The sequence below is a fragment of the Oncorhynchus kisutch genome, linkage group LG14 (genome assembly GCF_002021735.2).
Source record: "Oncorhynchus kisutch isolate 150728-3 linkage group LG14, Okis_V2, whole genome shotgun sequence".
Classification (NCBI taxonomy): Eukaryota; Metazoa; Chordata; class Actinopteri; order Salmoniformes; family Salmonidae; genus Oncorhynchus; species Oncorhynchus kisutch.
In genome coordinates this window covers 47,128,316-47,150,566 of record NC_034187.2, presented here as the reverse complement: position 1 = coordinate 47,150,566, position 22,251 = coordinate 47,128,316, and the positions used below count along the sequence as shown (strand labels likewise).

Here is a 22,251-nt window from a genome sequence, read left to right as displayed (position 1 = left end):
TACACCTGCTGGAGCGCGTGCTACGGGTGGGTGTTGCCGTCGTGAACTGAGATAAGGCGGAGCTTTACCTAGCATGGACTTGTAGATGACCTGGAGCCAGTGGGTCTGGCGACGAATATGTAGCGAGGGCCAGCCGACTAGAGCATACAGGTCGCAGTGGTGGGTGGTATAAGGTGCTTTAGTTACAAAACGGATGGCACTGTGATAAACTGCATCCAGTTTACTGAGTAGAGTGTTGGAAGCTATTTTGTAGATGACATCGCCGAAGTTGAGGATCGGTAGGATAGTCAGTTTTACTAGGGTAAGTTTGGCGGCGTGAGTGAAGGAGGCTTTGTTGCGGAATAGAAAGCCGACTCTAGATTTGATTTTCGATTGGAGATGTTTGATATGAGTCTGGAAGGAGAGTTTACAGTCTAGCCAGACACCTAGGTACTTATAGATGTCCACATATTCAAGGTCGGAACCATCCAGGGTGGTGATGCTAGTCAGGCGTACGGGTGCAGGCAGTGTGGGAGAAATTAGGTACATATATGGATAAATATATTGTCCTATATAAGAGAGGGATGTATTTGCCATTCTGGTAGGGTACATTGTCTATTGTATAGGACAGGAAGCCAGAGTGGGACCATGGGAGTATGGAACAGCCGGGAACACTAAAGTAATGCAGACACATAGACGCCTAGAAATGGCTGGACATACAAAGGTCAGAGGGATATACGAAGGAGGGGGTCAGCCAAATGACCCCAGATGAATTACAGATATCAGTTACATCACAGGGGAGACACAAGTCTGTTTGATCTTATACAACCATATGAAGAGAAGGTGACCAGAACAGCTAGGCACTCTAAAGCTAAAGGAGATGAAAGACACCAAAAGGGACACATGGAGTTAATTACAGGGTCTGAACACAGGCCACAGGAAAGGGGGATGTATATTATCTTTAGGTCAAAGGAAGGGTCTTGTCATCATTTTTAATCTGACCGAAAGCAGATGTGGGCGTTACTGGGCTGAACAAGCAGGATGCACGAAGTAGGATGGACTCATGGATTGTGTGTATAAAAAGTCAGAGCGAGTGCTCTGAAAATGTGTGTGTTCCGCGGACCGCTCCGGCTTAAGATACTGTTGTATTAAAAGTCTACATTGATTTTCACAAAGTTCCTGGTGTGTCATATTTGAACCGATTTGCCACTACAGCAGCGAACGGTTGAAAAGCATGCATTTGGTTTTACTAGCGTTTAAGAGCAGTTGGAGGCCACGGAAGGAGTGTTGTATGGCATTGAAGCTCGTTTGGAGGTTAGATAGCACAGTTTCCAAGGACGGGCCGGAAGTATATAGAATGGTGTCGTCTGCGTAGAGGTGGATCAGGGAATCGCCCGCAGCAAGAGCAACATCATTGATATATACAGAGAAAAGAGTCGGCCCGAGAATTGAACCCTGTGGCACCCCCATAGAGACTGCCAGAGGACCAGACAGCATGCCCTCCGATTTGACACACTGAACTTTATCTGAGAAGTAGTTGGTGAACCAGGCGAGGCAGTCATTTGAGAAACCAAGGCTGTTGAGTCTGACGATAAGAATGCTGTGATTGACAGAGTCGAAAGCCTTGGGCAGGTCGATGAAGACGGCTGCACAGTATTGTCTTTCATCGATGGCGGTTATGATATCGTTCAGGATCTTGGGCGTGGCTGAGGTGCACCCATGACGAGCTCGGAAACCAGATTGCATAGCGGAGAAGTTATGGTGTGATTCGAAATGGTTGGTGATCTGTTTGTTAACTTGGCTTTCGAAGACTTTAGAAAGGCAGGGTAGGATAGATATAGGTCTGTAACAGTTTGGGTCTAGAGTGTCTCCCCCTTTGAAGAGGGGGATTGACCGTGGCAGCTTTCCAATCTTTAGGGATCTCAGTCGATACAAAGAGAGGTTGAACAGGCTAGTAATAGGGGTTGCAACAATTGCGGCGGATAATTTTAGAAAGAGAGGGCCCAGATTGTCTCGCCCAGCTGATTTGTAAGGGTCCAGATTTTGCAGCTCTTTCAGAAAATCAGCTATCTGGATTTGGGTGAAGGAGAAGTGGGGAGGCTTGGGCAAGTTGCTGTGGGGGGTGCAGAGCTGTTGACCGGGGTAGGGGTAGCCAGGTGGAGAGCATGGCCAGCCGTAGAAAAATGCTTATTGAAATTCTCGATTATCATAGATTTATGGGTGGAGACAGTGTTTCCTAGCCTCAGTACAGTGGGCAGCTGGGAGGAGGTGTTCTTATTCTCCATGGACTTTACAGTATCCCAGAATTAACATGCATAATAATGTTGGCACTTCATGCAAAGGATTGTTACCTATAACAGGATTGTTACATATAACCAGGATTGTTACCTCTAACCAGGATTGTTACCTATAACCAGGATTGTTACCTATAACCAGGATTGTCATTGCATTACATTACATTTTTGTCAAGCTATTTTATTTTAACAAACAATTATTTTGATTAGTCCTATATTGTCCCTAGCATCCTTACCCCCTTGTAACAGATGTTGGATACAAACAAACAGACACACACACATACTCTTACACACTCAATCCCTTTCCCCCACAATCAACCATAAGCTCAGATGCTCAACGGTTGTTACATTCCAGTGTCACGATCGTCGTAACGAACGGACCAAAATGCAGCGTGGTATGTGTTCATGATGAAGTTTTTAATTAAAGAAAGTACTGAACACTGAATACAAACTATACAAAACAATAAACAAATAACGACCGCGAAGCTATCATAAGAACTGTGCTGACACAAGCAACTAACATAGACATCCCAAAATCATAGAAAAACAAACATAGCCTGCCCGCCCCAACTCACGCCCTGACCATACTAAATAACGACAAAACAAAGGAAATAAAGGTCAGAACGTGACAGTACCCCCCCCCCCCCAAAGGTGCGGACTCCGGCCGCAAAACCTGAACCTATAGGGGAGGGTCTGGGTGGGCGTCTATCCGCGGTGGCGGCTCTGGCGCGGGATGTGGACCCCACTTCACCACAGTCTTTCTCCATCTCATTGTCCGCCTCCGTGGCATCCTAAACACGGCGACCCTCACCGCCGACCTCGGACTGGGGACCCTAGAAATGGGTCCCAAATGGACGGGAGATTCCGGCAGTACCGGACAGACGGGAGATTCCGGCAGCGCTGGACAGGCGGGAGGCTCCGGCAGCGCTGGAGAGGAGGAAGGCTCCGGCAGCGCTGGACAGGCGGGAGCACCTGTAGGGATGAGACGGAGAGACAGCCTGGTGCGGGGGGCTGCCACCGGAGGGCTGGTGTGTGGAGGTGGTACTGGATAGACCGGACCGTGCAGGCGCACTGGAGCTCTTGAGCACCGAGCCTGCGCAACCTTACCTAGTTGAATGTTCCCGTCGCCCTGCCAGTGCGGCGAGGTGGAATAGCCCGCACTGGGCTGTGCTGGCGAACCGGGGACACCATGCGTAAGGCTGGTGCCATGTACGCCGGCCCAAGGAGACGCACTGAGGACCAGATGCATAGAGCCAGCTTCATGGCACCCTGGCTCGATGCCCACTCTAGCCCGGCCGATGCGAGGAGCTGGTATGTACCGCACCGGGCTATGCACCCACACTGGGGACACCGTGCGCTCCACAGCATAACACGGTGCCTGCCCGGTCTCTCTCGCCCTCCGGTAAGCACAGGAAGTTGGCGCAGGTCTCCTACCTGGCTTCGCCACACTTGCTGGGGCTGACTCTCGGGCTTCCATCCGCGCCGCCGTGCTGCCTCCTCATACCAGCGCCTCTCCACCTTCGCTGCCTCCAGCTCTTCCTTGGGGCGGCGATATTCTCCTGGCTGTGCCCAGGGTCCTTTACCGTCCAACTCGTCCTCCCATGTCCATTCCTCCTTGCACTGCTCCTGCTGCCACTGCCTGTCACCACGCCACTTGGTCCTTGGTTGGTGGGTGATTCTGTCACGATCGTCGTAAGGAACAGACCAAAATGCAGCGTAGTTAGTGTTCATGTTGAAGTTTTTAATTAAAGAAAGCACTGAACACTGAATACAAACTATACAAAACAATAAACAAATAACGACTGTGAAGCTATCATAAGAACTGTGCTGACACAAGCAACTAACATAGACATCCCCAAATCATAGAAAAACAAACATAGACTGCCCACCCCAACTCACGCCCTGACCATACTAAATAACGACAAAACAAAGGAAATAAAGGTCAGAACGTGACATCCAGGGCCCAACGCAAGAAAGGATCTGATTTTACGAATGTCTATACAGTTACAGCTGTTTGAGAAAGCATGCAAAATTGAGCAAAAATGTGAGATTAGATTTACCAATGTCAAGTCTGTCACGCCTTGGTCATTGTATTTTTGTGTTTTCGTTATATATTTGGTCAGGCCAGGGTGTGACAGGGGTTTATGTTATTGTATTTTCGTATTGGGGTTTGTAGTATTTGGGATCGCAGCTGATTAGGGGTGTTGTATAGGCTTGGCTGCCTGAGGCGGTTCTCAATCAGCAGTCATGTGATTCTCGTTGCCTCTGATTGGGAACCGTATTTAGGTAGCCTGAGTTTCGCTTTGTCTTTCGTGGTTGATTGTTCCTGTCTCTGTGTAGTTTCACCAGATAGGCTGTAATTAGGTTTCACGTTCCGTTTGTTGTTTTTGTATTTATTAGTTATTTTCATGTATCGTCACTTTTCTTCATTAAAGACATGAGTAACCACCACGCTGCATTTCGGTCCGACTCTCTTTCAACAAACGAAGAACGCCGTTACAAAGTCCTAGGTGATGGAGATCAGAACCGTACCATGAAACAGACACACGGTGGTCCCCGGTTGTGACCATTTTCTCAAGCATCTGTGTGCTGTCAGACCTTTGATTATTTTGTGCCATCAGGGCCACAATAATATGAATGGTATAGTGTAGTTTATTTATTTAACAATTGTTTTATTTTATTACTATTCTATACATTTTTCTTTATTATTACAATCCCTACCATGGCAAGTATTTGGTGTTCCATTATTCGACTCCTCTATGAGAACTTAGTCATTTTTAGAATAGCTATGGAGTAGTCTATGTGTCTCTGAACATTTTGTTGTCAATATACAGTTTATCGACTACGAGAGCTACAAGCTTCCAGTTTAAACTATTCTCCTCTATCTGTACTGGGGGTACAGAACTTTGCGCCGTTCTGCAATCTCCCTCGGGAACTTATCATTCATTGCTATTTTCGTGCCAATTAGTCTTTTTACCCAGGCTTTTAACCATTACTTTATCCTTAAAGAAAGTAAATTTGGCAACAATTGGGCTCTCAAATCTCTGTCCGAAACGCTGTACATGTTTGAGTTGGATTTTATCGACAGCATTGAGTGGGATTTGAAGCGCTGTAAGAAAGATTTTATTCACTACCTTTTCGGGAACTTCTCCTCTTTCTTGGATACCCGTAAGTACTCGATTTTCTCTCATAGATCTAGTCTGTATGTCAAGTAAGGCTTTTCTCAGGAAGATGTTCTCCTTTTTAAGTTCATTAACGTCTGTTTCTATCTTATTGACTGTCCCTTTTCGCTTGTTTGTTTCTTTCTCCATTTTCGCCATTCATTTCGAGGCTCGCCTTCAACTCCTTTGTATCCTTACTGACTAATTCAAGTATGCCCAGTTTGTCATTAACAGATGACTTTAACAGATCGCTTTACCCCTTTACCAGTCCCGGTGGTGAAAATCATAAATCGTCTGTATCCGTCGAGGAGTTGCATTTTCTCGTTCCTCGTTTACTCTCCGTCATGTTTGAGTGTTGCTTGTTTTCGTAATATTTGTCAATACATTTCTCTAGCCTTTTGATTTGTTTTGTGTTGTTATCCAGATTGAATGCTATTACCTCTGAGTATATGAAGTGCTAATATTTAGTTTAAGTATGATATTGAATATTTAGTTTTTTATCTTTAGTCGATCTGCACCGCCGTGTTCAGTCCGCCATCTTCACTCAATCAAGCTTCACTCATTGTGTGGATTGTTCAAGCACCTTTGGCAGCAATTACAGCCCCGAGTCTTCTTGGGTATGACGCTACAAGCTTGGCACACCTGTATTGGGGAAGTTTCTCCCATTCGTCTCTGCAGATCCTCTCAAGCTGTGTCAGGTTGGATGGGGATCATTGCTGCACAGCTATTTTCAAGTCTCTACAGAGATGTTTGATCGGGTTAATTTCTGGGCTCTGGCTGGGCCACTCAATGACATTCAGAGACTTGTCCCAAAGCCACTCCTGCGTTGTCTTGTCTGTGTGCTTAGGGTCGTTGTCCTGTTGGAAGGAGAACCTTCTCCCCAGTCTGACATCCTGAGCGCTCTGTAGCAGGTTTATTACATCAAGGATCTCTCTGTACTTTGCTCCATTCATATTTCCCTCAATCCTGACTAGTCTCCCAGTACCTTCCGCTGAAAAACACCCCACAGCATGATGCTGCCACCACCATGTTTCACCATAGGGATGGTTCCAGGATTCCTACAGACGTGACACTTGGCATTCAGGCCAAAGAGTTCAATCTTGGTTTCATCAGACCAGAGAACCTTGTTTCTCATGGTCTGCGAGTCCTTTAGGTGACTTTTGGAAAACTCCAAGTGAGCTGTCATGTGCCTTTTACTGAAAATTGGCTGGCCACTACCATAAAGGCCTGAGTGCTGCAAAGAGGGTTGTCCTTCTTGAAGGTTCTCCCATCTAAACACAGGAAGTCTGGTGCTCTGTCCGAGTAACCATCGGGTTCTTGGTCACCTCCCTGAGTGAGGCCCTTCTCCCCTGATTGCTCAGTTTGGCCGGGCGGCCAGCTCTAGGAAGTCTTGGTGGTTCTAAACTTCTTCCATTTAAGATAGATGGAGGCCACTGTGATCTTGGGGACCTTCAATGCTCATAAATGTTCTGGTACCCTTCCCCAGATCTGTGCCTCAACACAATCCTGTCTCGCACCTCAACGAACAATTCCTTCAACCTCATGGCTTGGTTTTTGCTCTGACATGCACTCTCAACTGTGGGAAAGGTGTGTGCCTTTCCAAATCATGTCCAATCAATTGAAGTTACCACAGGTGGACTCCAATCAAGTTGTAGAAACATCTCAGGATGATCAATGGAAACAGGATGCACCTGAGCTCAATTTCGTGTCTCATAGCAAAGGTTCTGAATACTTATGTCAATAATGTATTTCTGTTTTTATTTTTTGATTCTTCGGGGGAAAAAAACGTACGTTTTTGCTTCGTCATTATGGGGTATTGTGTGTAGATTAATGAGGGGGGGGGAATAATTTAAGCAATTTTAGAATGAGGCTGTAACGTATCAAAATGTGTAAAAGGTCAAGGGGCCTAAATTCTGAATGCACTGTATGTGATAGATACTAGGACTGACCCCAATTAGTCGACTAGACGATTGTTTGGTCAATAGGCTGTTGGTCGATCGATAATTGTTTTAGTTGAGCAGTAGCAAATATATATTATTTTTTAAATCAAACAGTGCACTTAAAGCATGAGACAAGTTCAATGCATATATTGTTTATTTTATTAAAACACATAGGGTGTGTCTAATATATGGAAAAATACACATTTTAAAATGTTGGTACAGACGACTTTTGGTTGCCAAGATTTTTTTTTTCGGGGACAGCCCTAATACGTACATCAACATTGGACTAAACCTTTACCCTTTGGGTTAATAGTCACACTGAAGCTCCTGTGCACCTCTTCTTGCTTCCCTAGTAGCAATTATATATATTTTTTTCATTTGACAAGAACGAGACAGCCCTCGCTGCTAAGCTGTTTTCAATTTCTTGTCAGCTTTCAGCTCATAGAGGGGCCCTCTTCTTCTTTACTGCATAGTTGCATTCTTTGAAACACAGAAAAATTGTCTTTCTCATTTCTGCATTGGGGAAAGTAAAGCTTCAATGCTACAGTGACAGTGCTTAGAATGTACGCTGAGTTTACAAAACATTATGAACGCCTGCTCTTTCCATGACAGACTGACCAGGTGAAAGCTTATGGTCCCTTATTGATGTCACCTGTTAAATTCACTTCAATCAGTGTAAATGAAGGGGAGGAGACAGGTTAAGAGACAATTGAGACATGGATTGTGTGTGTGCCATTCAGAGGGTGAATGGGCAAGACACAAGATTGAAGTGCCTTTGAACCGGGTATGGTAGTAGTTGCCAGGCGCACCTGTTTGAGTGTGTCAAAAACTGAAACACAGCTGGATTTTTCACGCTCAATCGTTTCCCGTGTGTATCAAGAATGCTCCAGCGCCCAAAGGACATCCAGCCAACTTGACACAACTGTGGGAAGCATTGTAGTCAACATTGGCCAGCATCCCTGTGGGACACCTTTGACACCTTGTAGAGTCCATTCCCTGATGAATTGAGGCTGTTCTGAGGGCAAACGAGGGTTCAACTCAATATTAGGAAGCTGTTCCTAATGATTTGTACATTGTGTATATTGGCGAGGCTATTTGTAGGTGTAGAAGAGTATTGATAAATGGCATTTCAAGGAAACTAACAAAGAATGATATGTCACAGTTGTGTGTGGCTGAGGGGAATTAACGTCAGTTAGAATGGTGATGTATGCATACACACACACACACATTCACGCAAACATGCTAAAACCAGTCAACTTTCTTTTTTTGCTACAGGGAGGGCATATGCCCCAGAGTTCTACTATGACACATACAGTGCGTTGTGGCAGAACCGGCCCAGGGTCTACGGCTTCAAGCTACAGTGGACCCAGCAGAACCCCCTGTCTGTGGACCGCATCGTGGCCTACCGACTCGGGATGAAACAGGTGAGCAAGAATACAGGGACCTTCTCTCACTTTTATGCTCTCGGTTTTGTCCCAGTTTCACCCTTTTACATCTGCTTTTGTCTCAAAGGTAAGAGATCAATAAAGTTTGTATGTTTGAATTAACTGTAGCACACACTAGTTCCTAATTGTGTTGTCACTCATGAGAGTGAGTTCTATTGCAACAAATGTTATTACTCTGCAGTCATTTCATGCAGAAAGACTAAACCAAGGAGATTGATAAGCATTGCAGAAGATGAGCCTGAGACCTAACGTATCCAATCCCACTAAAGCTTGTGCATGATGCACTTGTGAATACATTAGCATTTGTACTTTCTGACTGCGTCACATTCTCTTGTGGGGATCATTACCCCCCCCCCCCCCCCCCCCCCCCCCAAAAGACAGAGAGAGCCAACAGAGCGTTTCAGTTCTTCAAACCTCCATGTTGGTGGTGTTCCAGTTATGAATGGCATTCCCTCTCCCTCAACTTCAGCACTGTCATCACTCAGCTGGAATAGAGGAGTCCTCAGCCACTTGTAATGACATCACACTGCGTGATTTATTCCCCGTCAGGGTTGTCATTGCCTGGTTCAAAGTCAACACTAAGTAAAACAAGTCACTGATTTCATTCATTTTTCTCTTAACAAAATTACCGGTCTTGTGTGCTGTTAGTCATCACTGCGGGGAACTGAGAAAATGTTTTCGGGGTACTTTGTACACATCAGGTGTTCTGCCCAGTGGTTTCACACATGTTGGGGTCAACTCTCACACGACATGCTCAGCATTATTATTAGCACACTGAAGCACATTTTCACTGACTGCACAGATTTATTTTAGGCTCGAGGGACTTCTTTAAGTGCTTGAGCTGGGTGGCTTTTTACCTGGGAGGTGGTGCATCTGTATCGTCATTGAGTCGGCCCAAGTTCCAGTTCTGTTCTACCTTTTTTCGTTCATCTCTCCTGCTTTCGTGTTTTCTTTATTATGACAAAGCAGCTAGCAATTGTTTCTTATTTCCTCATTCTTGCTAGGTCTGCATAGGAGAGGAGCCTGACATAGGTGATTCTACAGAAGTGGTGAAAATTGCAGTCTCACCCCCCAACAAAAAAAAATAAAGAAAATTCACGTTTCGTTCAGTTGTTTGTTATTTTGTTTCAGTGTTCATTCATTAAATAATTTAAGAATGTACGCTTACCACGCTGCGCCTTGGTCTCCTTCGTACAACGGACGTGACAGAAGAACCCACCATAAAAGGACCAAGCAGCGTACTCAAGAGGAGTGGACTTCCTGGGCCCGGGAGAAAGATGAGTGGAGGACATCTTGTACCTGGGAAGAGGTAATGGCAGGGGACAAGACTCTGCCATGGAAGCAGGTGGAAACAGCGCAGGAGGAACGGCGACAATACGAGGGGACACGGCTAGCACGGAAGCCCGAGAGGCAGCCCCAAGATTTTTTTGGGGGGGGCACACACAAGGAGATTGGCTGAGTCAGGTTGGAGACCTGAGCCAACTCCTCCTGCTTACTGTGGGGAGCGTGTGATTGGTCAGGCACTGTGTTATTCAGAGATAGATGCACACGGTGTCTCTAGTTCGCATTCATAGCCCAGTGCGCTCTATTCCAGCTCCTCGCATTTGCCGGACTAGAATGGACATCCAGGCAGGACACATTGTGCCAGCTCTACATTCCAGATCTCCAATGCGTCTCCACGGCCCAGTGTATCCTGTGCCTGCTCCCCGCACTCGCCCTGAGGTGCATGTCACCAGCCTGGTACCACGCACCAGGCCTCCAGTGCGCCTCCTGAGTCCAGTACGTCCTGTGCCTGCTCCCCGCACTCGCCCTGAGGTGCGTGTCACCAGCCCGGTACCACGCCCAAGGCCTCCAGTGCGCCTCCTGAGTCCAGTACGTCCTGTGCCTGCTCCTCGCACCTGCCCTGAGGTGCGTGTCTCCAGCCCAGTACCACCAGTATCGGCACCTCGCACCAGGTATCCGGTGCTCCCAGGTGTCTTTTATACAGGAAACGAGCTGAGATTAGGAGCACACTCTTAAAGGGAGTGCTCCTAATCTCAGTTTGTTACCTATATAAAAGACACTTGTCCACAGAAGCAATCAATCAATCAGATTCCAAACTCTCCACCATGGCCAAGACCAAAGAGCTCTCCAAGGATGTCAGGGACAAGCAGCTTGGTGAGAAGGTGACAACAGTTGGTGCGATTATTCGCAAATGGAAGAAACACAAAAGAACTGTGGGTCATAGGCAGCATTCCCCCTCCTCCAAACACGGCAAGTTGAGTTGATGCCAAAGAGCTCCATTTTGGTCTCATCTGACCACAACACTTTCACCCAGTTGTCCTCTGAATTATTCAGATGTTCATTGGCAAACTTCAGACGGGCATGTATATGTGCTTTCTTGAGCAGGGGGACCTTGCGGACGCTGCAGGATTTCAGTCCTTCACAGCGTAGTGTGTTACCAATTGTTTTCTTGGTGACCATGGTCCCAGCTGCCTTGAGATCATTGACAAGATCCTCCCGTGTAGTTCTGGGCTGATTCCTCACCGTTCTCATGATCATTGCAAATCCACAAGGTGCGATCTTGCATGGAGCCCCAGGCCGAGGGAGATTGACAGTTCTTTTGTGTTTCTTCCATTTGCGAATAATCGCACCAACTGTTGTCACCTTCTCACCAAACTGCTTGTCACTGACATCCTTGGAGAGCTCTTTGGTCTTGGCCATGGTGGAGAGTTTGGAATCTGATTGATTGATTGCTTCTGTGGACAAGTGTCTTTTATATAGGTAACAAACTGAGATTAGGAGCACTCCCTTTAAGAGTGTGCTCCTAATCTCAGCTCGTTTCCTGTATAAAAGACACCTGGGAGCCAGAAATGTTTATGATTGAGAGGGTGTCAAATACTTATTTCCCTCATTAAAATGAAAATCAATTTATAACATTTTTGACATGTGTTTTTCTGGAAATCAGTCAATTGAAATAAATTCATTAGGCCCTAATCTATGAATTTCACATGACTGGGAATACACATATGCATCCGTTAGTCACAGATACCTTAAAAAAAATGGGCCTCCACCTCTCGTCATGGTATTTTTGTGCATTCAAATTGCCATGGATAAAATGTAATTGTATTCATTGTCCGTAGCTTATGCATGCCCATATCATAACCCTACCTCCACTATAGGGTACACTGTTCACAATGTTGACATCAGCAAACCGCTCGCCCACATAATGCCAAACACGAGGTCTGCGGTTGTGAGGCCAGTCGGACATACTGCCAAATTCTCTAAAACGACATTTGAGGCAGCTTATGGTAGGAAAATTAACATTAAATTATCTGGCAACAGCTCTGGTGGACATTCCTGCAGTCAGCACGCCAATTGCACGCTCCCTCAAAACTTGAGAAATCTGTGGCTTTGTGTGACAAAACTGCACATTTTAGTGGCATTTTGTCCCCAGCACAAGGTGCACCTATGTAATGATCAAGCTGTTTAATCAGCTTATTGATATGCCACACCTGTCAGGTGGATGGATTATCTTGGCAAAGGATAAATGGTCACTAACAGGGATGTAAACACATTTGGGTGTATGGAACATTTCTGGAATCTTTTATTTCAGCTCATGAAACATAGGACCAACACTTTACATGTTGCGTTTATATTTTTGTTCAGTGTAATTTACCACCTGGTGATGTCACTAGGGAGGCCAAAACTCCATCCCACCAAAGCAGGCTGCATTTTCAGGCGGTCTTTTCAAACAGCTCTTACACCAAAAGGGCATATCATTTTCACACTATTATTCCAACCTCGTAGTGTGGAAATATATAAAGTACAGGAAAATCATGTTTTTGACTGCACTGGGCCTTTAAGGTGTGCTATGCTAAACTGAGTAATCTATCCTGGACTGATTGGACAGATTAAATGGCTATTAATAAAATAAAATCAAATGTATTTATATAGCCCTTCGTACATCAGCTGATATCTCAAAGTGCTGTACCGAAACCAAGCCTAAAAACCCCAACAGCAAGCAATGCAGGTGTAGAAGCACGGTGGCTAGGAAGAACTTCCTAGAAAGGCCAAAACCTAGGAAGAAACCTAGAGAGGAACCAGGCTATATGGGGTGGCCAGTCCTCTTCTGGCTGTGCCGGGTAGAGATTATAACAGAACATGGCCAAGATTTTCAAATGTTCATAAATGACCAGCATGGTCGTATAATAATAATCACAGGCAGAACAGTTGAAACTGGAGCAGCAGCACGGCCAGGTGGACTGGGGACAGCAAGGAGTCATCATGTCAGGTAGTCCTGAGGCATGGTCCTATGGCTCAGGTCCTCCGAGAGAAAGAAAGAGAGAATTAGAGAGAGCATACTTAAATTCACACAGGACACCGGATAGGACAGGAGAAGTACTCCAGATATAACAAACTGACCCTAGATTACACAGCCACAAAGTCAAAATTGTCTATCGTAAAAATTCATGACAAGAAATGTGCTTATTGGCCATGATAAACACAGTTTAATTTAGCGGAAGGGAGGGGTTTGGCCAAGAGTTTCCTTTTGCAAGAAAGGGAGGACTTCGGCATTCCACCCACCCCCCAGAAGTAAAACAGGAAATGACAAACTTTTGCAAGATAATTTTACTTCTGGGTAACAGAGATTACCAACTGAGCTATAGAGGACCACCATGTGGGTAGTGGTCGAGTGAAGACCAGTAAAAATGGTAGAATATTCAGATGCATAGCCAGCAAGGGGGCTCCAACCCTCCAATAGCCCAAACATTGACCTATTTGGCCAAATTTTATTTGTCACATACACATGGTTAGCAGATGTTAATGCTTGTGCTTCTAGTTCCGACCATGCAGTAATATTTAACAAGTAATCTAAACTAACAATTTCACAACAACTACCTTATATACACACAAGTGTAAAGGAATGAATAAGAATATGTACATACAAATATATGAATGAGCGAGTAAATATACATATGAGACATTTTTATTTGATTTAACTAGGCAAGTCAGTTAAGAACAAATTCTTATATTCAATGACGGCCTAGGGGCAGGGGCAGAACAACAGATTTGTACCTTGTCAGCTTGAGGGTTTGAACTTGCAACATTCCAGTTACTAGTCCAACGCTCTAACCACTAGGCTACACTGCCAGCCCAGGGTATGTAAACATTATATAAAGTGGCATTGTTTAAAGTGGCTGGTGATACATTTATTACATCAATTGTTCATTATTAAAGTGGCTAGAGATGAGTCAGTATGTTGGCAGCAGCCACTCAATGTTAGTGATGGCTGTTTAACAGTCTGATGGCCTTGAGATAGAAGCTGTTTTTCAGTCTCTTGGTCCCCGCTTTGATGCACCTGTACTGACCTCGCCTTCTGGATGATAAAGGGGTGAACAGGCAGTGGCTCGGGTGGTTGTTGTCCTTGATGATCTTTTTGGCCTTCCTGTGACATTGGGTGGTGTAGGTGTCCTGGAGGGCAGGTAGTTTGTCCCCGGTGATGCGTTGTGCAGACCTCACTACCCTCTGGAGAGCCTTACGGTTGTGGGCGGAGCAATTGCCGTACCAGGTGGTGATACAGCCCAACAGGATGCTTTCGATTGTGCACCTGTAAAAGTTTGTGAGCGTTTTTGGTGACAAGCCGAATTTCTTCAGACTCCTGAGGTTGAAGAGGCGCTGCTGCGCCTTCTTCACCACGCTGTCTGTGTGGGTGGACCATTTCAGTTTGTCCGTGATGTGTACGCCGAGGAACTTTATAAATGTTCCACCTTCTCCACTACTGTCCCGTCGATGTGGATAGGGGGCTGCTCCCTCTGCTGTTTCCTGAAGTCCACGATCATCTCCTTTGTTTTGTTGACTTTGAGTGTGAGGTTCTTTTCTTGATACCACACTCCGAGGGCCCTCACCTCCTCCCTGTAGGCCGTCTCGTCGTTGTTGGTCATCAAGCCTACCACTGTTTAGTTTAGTTTAGTTTATTTTAATTTTTACAGGGACAGTGCACATTAATCAACATTTCAGTAAAAGTGCCGGTTTTAGCCAACCGGCTAATTTTCAACCGCAGTCCCTGGGCAGGTTATTAAAAACAATTACAATATAGACAATAGTAACATAGAACAAGCAAGACATAGCAACATAGGACAAGCAAGACGTAGCATACAGACAGAGCAACATAGGACAAGCAAGACGTAGCATACAGACAGAGCAGCATAAAACAAAAAGCAGCAAGACAAAATTCATAAAAGCAACAAAGTGTTTCCACACCTCACAAGCTACAGACAACAGACAACATGGAGAGTGGCAACACACAGCTAGGGACCATGTTCACAAATCTGATTGACCTTTAGCCATGTCTTCAAGCATTTTGTGAAAGTGTGATATGTGGTGCAGTTATGTGTGTTTGCAGCCGTGTCAGTGGCACTGTATGTGTGTAGTGTCGTCTGCAAACTTAATGATTGAGTTGGAGGTGTGCATGGCCACGGAGTCATGGGTGAACAGGGAGTACAGGAGAGGGCTCAGAACGCACACTTGTGGGGCCCCAGTGTTGAGGATCAGGGTGGTGGAGAGGTTCCCTACCCTCACCACCTGGGGGTGGCCCGTCATGAAGTCCAGGACCCAGTTGCACAGGGCAGGGTCGAGACCCAGGGTCTCAAGCTTAATGACGAGTTTGGAGGGTACTATGGTGAGCAGCATTCTTACATAGGTATTCCTCTTGTCCAGATGGGTTAGGGCAGTATGATTGCAATTGCATCGTCTGTGGTCCTATCTGGGCGGTAAGCAAATTGGAGTGGGTCTAGGGTGTCAGGTAGGGTGGAGGTGATATGGTCCATGAAAAGTCTCTCAAAGCACTTTCTTGGGAACAGGAACAATGATGGCCCTCTTGAAGCATGTGGGAACAGCAGACTGGGATAAGAATTGATTGAATATGTCTGTCAACACACCAGCCAGCTGGTCTGCGCATGCTCTGAGGATGTGGCTGGGGATGCCGTCTGGGACCGCCAGACGTGTGAGGGTTAACACATTTAAATGTTTTACTCACGTTGGCTGCAGTGAAGGAGAGCCTGCAGGTTTTGGTAGCGGGCCGTGTCAGTGGCACTGTATTGTCCTCAAAGGGGCGGCAGGGTAGCCTAGTGGTTAGAGCATTGGACTAGTAACTGAAAGGTTGAAAGTTCAAATCCCCGAGCTGACAAGGTACAAAATCTGTCGTTCTGCCCCTGAACAGGCAGTTAACCCACTGTTCCTAGGCCGTCATTGAAAATAAGAAGTTGTCGTTAACGGACTTGCCTAGTAAAAAAAAAAAAAAGTGAGAAAGTGAGTTTGTCTGGGAGCAATACATCGTGGCCCGCAATGGGGCTGGTTTTCCTTTTGTAGTCTGTGATTGACTGTAGACCCTGCCACATACCTCTTGTGTCTGAGCCGTTGAATTGCGACTTTACTATACTGACGCTTAGCTTGTTTGATTGCCTTGCTGAGGGAATGGCTACACTGTTTGTATTCGGTCATTTTCCAGTCACCTTGCCCTGATTAAAAGCAGTGGTTTGCGCTTTCAGTTTTGCGTGAATGCTGCCATCAATCTACGGTTTCTGGTTGGGGAATGTTTTAATATACTCTGTGGGTACAACAACACCGATGCACTTGCTAATAAACTCATTCACCGAAACATTCATCAATGTTATTGTCCAACGCTATGCGGAACATATCCCAGTCCACGTGATCAAAGCAATCTTGAAGCATGGAATCCGATTGGTCGGACCAGCATTGAACAGACCTGAGCAGGGGCGCTTCCTGTTTTAGTTTCTGTCTATAGGCTGGGAGCAACAAAATGGGGTCGTGTTCAGATTTTCCGAAAGGAGGGAGGGGGAGAGCTTTATATGCGTCGCGGAAGTTAGAATAACAATGATCCAGGGATTTGCCAGCCCGGGTCGCGCATTTGATATGCTGATAAAATTTAGGGAGCCTTGTTTTCGGATCAGCCTTGTTGAAATCCTCAGCTACTAAATGCAGCCTCAGAATATGTGGTTTCCAGTTTACGTAGAGTCAAATGAATTTCTTTCAGGGCCGTCGATGTGTCTGCTTGGGGGGGATATACACAACTGTGATTATGATCGATTATGACCGCATTTGATTGTAAGGAATTCTAGGTCAGGTGAACAAAAGGACTTGAGTTCCGGTATGTTGTTATGATGTTATGATCACACCACATCTCTTTAATCATAAGGCATACACCCCCACCCTTCTTCTTACCAGAGAGATGTTTGTTTCTGTTGGCGCGATGCGTGAAGGAACCAGGTGGCTGTACCGACTCTGATAACGGATCCCGAGTGAGCCATGTTTCCGTGAAACAAAGAACGTTACAATCTCTGATGTCTCTCTGGAAGGCAACCTTGCTCGGATTTTGTCTACCTTGTTGTCAAGAGACTGGACATTGGCGAGTAGTATGCTCGGGAGCGGTGCGTGATGTGCCCGTCTACGGAGCCTGACCAGAAGAGCACTCCGTCTGCCCCTTCTGCGGTGCCATTGTTTTGGGTCTGTACTATACTCTACTGTGCTCTACTGTATTCTACTGTGCTGTGCTCTACTGTATTCTACTGTGCTGTTCTCTACTGTACTGTTTTGTGCTCTACTGTACCCCACTGTATGCTACTGTGTTCATACAAAGACTCAATCATGGACACACTTACTGACAGTTGTGGCTGCTTCGCGTGATGTATTGCTGTCTCTACCTTCTTGCCCTGGCTTCTGGCTTAATGTTTGTACCATGTTGTGCTGCTGCCATGTTGTGTTTGCTACCATGTTGTTGTCATGTTGTGTTGCTACCATGCTGTGTTGTCATGTGTTGCTGCTATGCTATGTTATGTTGTCTTAGGTCTCTCTTTTTATGTAGTTTTGTGGTGTCTCTTGTCGTGATGTGTGTTTTGTCTTATTTTTTTTTTAAATCCCCGCCCTTTTGGTAGGCCCACATTGTAAATAAGAATTTGTTCTTGACTGACTTGCCTATTTAAATAAAGGATAAATAAAATATATACTGTACAAGTCAGTTAAGAACAAATTATTATTTACAATGACGGCCGACCTAAAGGCCACAAAACACAAAACATGGTACAAACATTATTGTGCACAGACAACAGCACAAAGGTCAAGAAGGTAGAGACAACAATACATCACGCGAAGCGGCCACAACTGTTAGTAAGAGTGTCCATGATTTGAGTCTTGGAATGAAGAGATTGAGATAAAACTGTCCAGTTTGAGTGTTTTTTGCAGCTCGTTCCAGTCGCTAGCTGCAGCGAACTGAGAAGAGGAGCGACCCAGGGATCTGTGTGCTTTAGGGATCTTTAGGGATCTTACATTAACAGAATGTGACTGGCAGTACGGGTGTTGTATGTGGAGGATGAGGACTGCAGTAGGTGAAAGCCCTCAATGGCAATGTCTATAATAAATGAAGTTTTATCCATCTAGAGTCCTCCCATAATCTCTATGATTGACACTTGACACCACAACGCCTGCTATTTTGCCAAAATAAAGATGGGTGAAGTGATCATTTAAACATCTAACAACATAATTAATTAGATGCGTAAGTAATTAAATCAACAAGTTTCAGATTCATACGTGTACAATCAACATAGAACATTTTACAGAGAAAATTAGAGATTCTATTTATCTAAATTCAATTTAAAGGGTTTGAAAATCAGATTCAACATGTTTGTACTCAGGAGAACAGGAGATGAGTGAGGGCAGGAAACGAATTAACGACTTCACCCAGAGGGGAATAGCTGCCAAAATAAGGTGAGGAACCAGTGATAGAATTCACTAGAACAGAGGATAGCTGTGTGCGCCGTGATTACATGTGTGTGAGCTATGTCTGAAAACCAGACAGCCAGTATCTTTTAGTGGGAGAGGAGAAGAAGTCGCTGCTGGGTAAAAAGAGGACTCTTTCACTCTTCCGGACTCATCACATTGGATGTGTCCGGTTTTCACAGTCTCTGTCAGCCCCTCTTTTGTTTAAAAGACAACGTTCTCTAACCACCTGTCTTTTGCAATGGTAGCACATTATGGAGAGCTTGTATTGTGGTTTTACTCGCCAGGTTCAGTACAGTGGTTTCCTGGATGAGGCCCATCCATCATGGAAGTATGGCTGGGGACTGCTCTCTCCTTTCCGCCTGGCTCAGTGCCTGCTGTGCCCACACACTCCTCTCACCCTCTCTATGCTGGCACTCCGGCGCTCACTCACATTTGCTCACGTGTGACATTTTCAGGACACCAGCCGCTGGTTGACGTTTATTGTCATTATTCTTGTCCTGCAGGCAGAACTGAGCGATTTCCTTTTAGATAGGCCAGCTGCAAATTCAATATGGCTATATTGTAAAATATTCCTGAAAGCAAAAGAAGTAGCTTTTTGATCTTTACAGTAATTTTAGGCATTAGGGTTAGCAGTTTGTTTATGGTTAGGTTTTAAATCAGATTTGATGACTTTGTGGCTATGCTAACCACTCTGCAGGGCTGCCTCCAGAACAAGATTCATGATGAAAAAGGCTAACCTGCATGGGGTTTAACTTAACCCTCATCACAGCAGACTGGACTCTTGCGAGCAATTTTATTTTATTTTTCTGTTATTTTACCAGGTAAGTTGACTGCGAACACATTCTCATTTGCAGCAACGACCTGGGGAATAGTTACAGGGGAGAGGAGGGGGATTAAAGGACCCAATTGTAAACTGGGGATTATTAGGTGACCGTGATGGTTTGAGGGCCAGATTGGGAATTTAGCCAGGACACCGGGGTTAACACACCTACGATAAGTGCCATGGGATCTTTAATAACCTCAGAGAGTCACGACTACCGTTTAACATTCCATCTGATAGACGGCACCCTACGCAGGGCAGTGTCCCCAATCACTGCCCGGGGGCATTGGGATGTCCTTTCAGACCAGAGGAAAGAGTGCCTCCTACTGGCTCTCCAACACCACTTCCAGCAGCAACCCTGCTTAGCTTTAGAAGCAAGCCAGCAGTGGTATGCAGGGTGGTATGCTGCTGGCATAACAGCAATAAATGGGCTATAGGTATGGATTTTTTGAATAACATGCCTATTTGTGTTTTACAGCTAATTGATCTTTAATTGAGAATAATTGGGAGCAGGGAAGAGCAGGGAAATCTCTAGTCATTTGTCACGGGTGTCGTTGGAAGTAGACCAAGGTGCAGCGTGGTGAGTGTACATTTTATTTTATTTAAAAATGTCACCAACAAAACAACAAATGAAAGCAACAACCGTGAAGCTTACTGGGCTAAGTACCACAAACACAGTTAACTACCCACACTGAAAGGAGGGAAAAAGGGCTACCTATGATTCCCAATCAGAGACAACGATAGACAGCTGTCCCTGATTGCGAACCATACCCAGCCAAAACATAGAAATAAAGAAACCTAGAAAACAAAAAATAGAATGCCCACTCCACATCACACCCTGACCTAACCAAATAGAGAAATAAAACATCTCTCTAAGGTTAGGGTGTGACATAATTTGTGTCCCTCTAGATCTGACTGCAATACTAGTGAAAAGACTACTCACTAATTTGTAGTAATTATATTACCCTGTAAACCAGGAATATTATAAAATAATATCCATGGGGAAAACAAAGCAGCACCATCTTTGGCCATCAAACTGAAGGCAAACAGAACAAATACTTGACATAAAATCAGTCAAAAGTAAATCAAACCCCACTTCTTGTTTTGAAGTGTTAAGCGTTGGAGATTTTCATATTGTTTCTAATTTCCCCAGCTTTCATCATTGTTTTGCCCTTGCCTTTAAAATCTTGTTAGGGAGAAGGTAATTGCTTTTCAAATGAGCTTACTCTGTTTGAGTATGAATGCTTTCCAGCGCTTTTTATATTGTCTGTGTCCAGTTGGCTGGTTTGATTTTAGAGTTTAATTTAGTCCTTGTTTACTTGTGTGTGTGTGTGTGTGTGTGTGTGTATGTGTGTGAACAAAGTGTTTCTTCCCAATCCAATCATTTGCCAAAATGACAGATAACCAGTCCTATTCTTTAAGCAGAATCAGCCAGCTATTATTCTCTCTGTATTGTGCGTTGTTTAATTGCATTGTTTTCCGGGCAACGAGTAATGATGAATAATGAACACTTCCATTCACTTTTTAATCACTTCCACTTTTCCAACATCATGGCTTTGGCGTCACAAACTATTTACATAATGAGGAAATGATAGCTACCTCGATGATGAGATGTCACCATTATTATATGCATTAGTCGCAGTGGTCTAAGGACATGCAGATTAATTCTCATAGTTACAATCCAACCGATAACAGAGTTAGTCTCACTTCGGCTGGGGGATTTGGCGTCGGCAAAGACTATGTGAGCCTATTCTCACCAAACACGCTATATCGCTATCTTCCGCTCTCATTATTTATCCTTGATAACAATAGCTGATCAGATCCCAGATGGATCAAGCCATTGGGAGTTCGGGGATCAGCCCGGGCTGCCTAGAAGTGTTGCAATTCCACTGTAACAATGTCATCATACAGCTTCAGTGTTGCAGCAAGTGGGAAGTAGCATCCCATTCATTCATTCTGAGGAAGAAAGGCAGTTTGTCGCTCTGTTGGTTTGGACTGGTTGGCTGGTTGTCTGGCCGGTTGCATGTCTGTCCCTTTGTCTTTCAATACCCATTTCCCATGGTAAATTGTGTGCAAGGGAGGGAGGAGGGAGGTAGGGGGGGAGTCAGAGGGGTAACGTCCTTCGTGACGCTATCTCCAAGCTCCCATCTTTTTCAGCCAGGGGGCCCAGAGGTGTGGCCTCATTCTGCCCCCCCCCCCCCCACACACACACACACACTCCCGTTGATGATGGAAGCCCTCGCGGGGTCCTGACGGTGGTTGTTTCCGATCGTGCGACCCAGCAGGACACCCTTATCCAATTGTGCACCCCGTATTCTCCTATGATTCCCGTGCCCCCATGCTGTTTATCCACTTCATTTATTCAATGGTGAGTTCCCTCTTCTCTCTCTCGCTCGCTCACTCACTCTCCCTCCCACCCACACCCAAACTGCTGCTAATAGCATATTAAACTCTGCGACAGCTCAGCGGACTTCACCCCAACTTCACATACAGTGTCGTCTTGCTCAGTATTAATAGTCAAGGTCGGAACATTTTTAGTTAGTTACCTGCAATTTATCTAGCATCCTAACAAGGCCACATGTAACAACTCATTCACACTCCCCCTTTCAACTCCCCCTCCCTCTTTAGTACACTACCGTTAGAATATCTGTTTCACAAAGTGATTTTCTTGTCCTTGTCGTACCTGATAGGGATACATAGCCTATTGCAAATACAGAAGTATTTAGTTGTATATTTCATATTTACTGGATATCTTTAAAAATGTATTATATATTTACTGGATATATCATCATATTCACTCTCTCCCTATCACAGTCTGCTGTCACCACTTGCTTC

The 22,251-nt window shown here is 45.1% G+C and overlaps 1 protein-coding gene across 1 annotated transcript in view; it reads left to right on the top strand.

Moving 5' to 3' along the window:
• LOC109903815 (MAM domain-containing glycosylphosphatidylinositol anchor protein 2) overlaps window positions 1-22,251 on the top strand; it is a 244,066-nt gene that overhangs the window by 167,703 nt on the left and 54,112 nt on the right. The window contains exon 10 of the mRNA XM_020500790.2: window positions 8,650-8,798. Coding sequence (XP_020356379.1) covers window positions 8,650-8,798 — 149 coding nt within the window. The remainder of the gene's footprint in view (window positions 1-8,649; window positions 8,799-22,251) is intronic.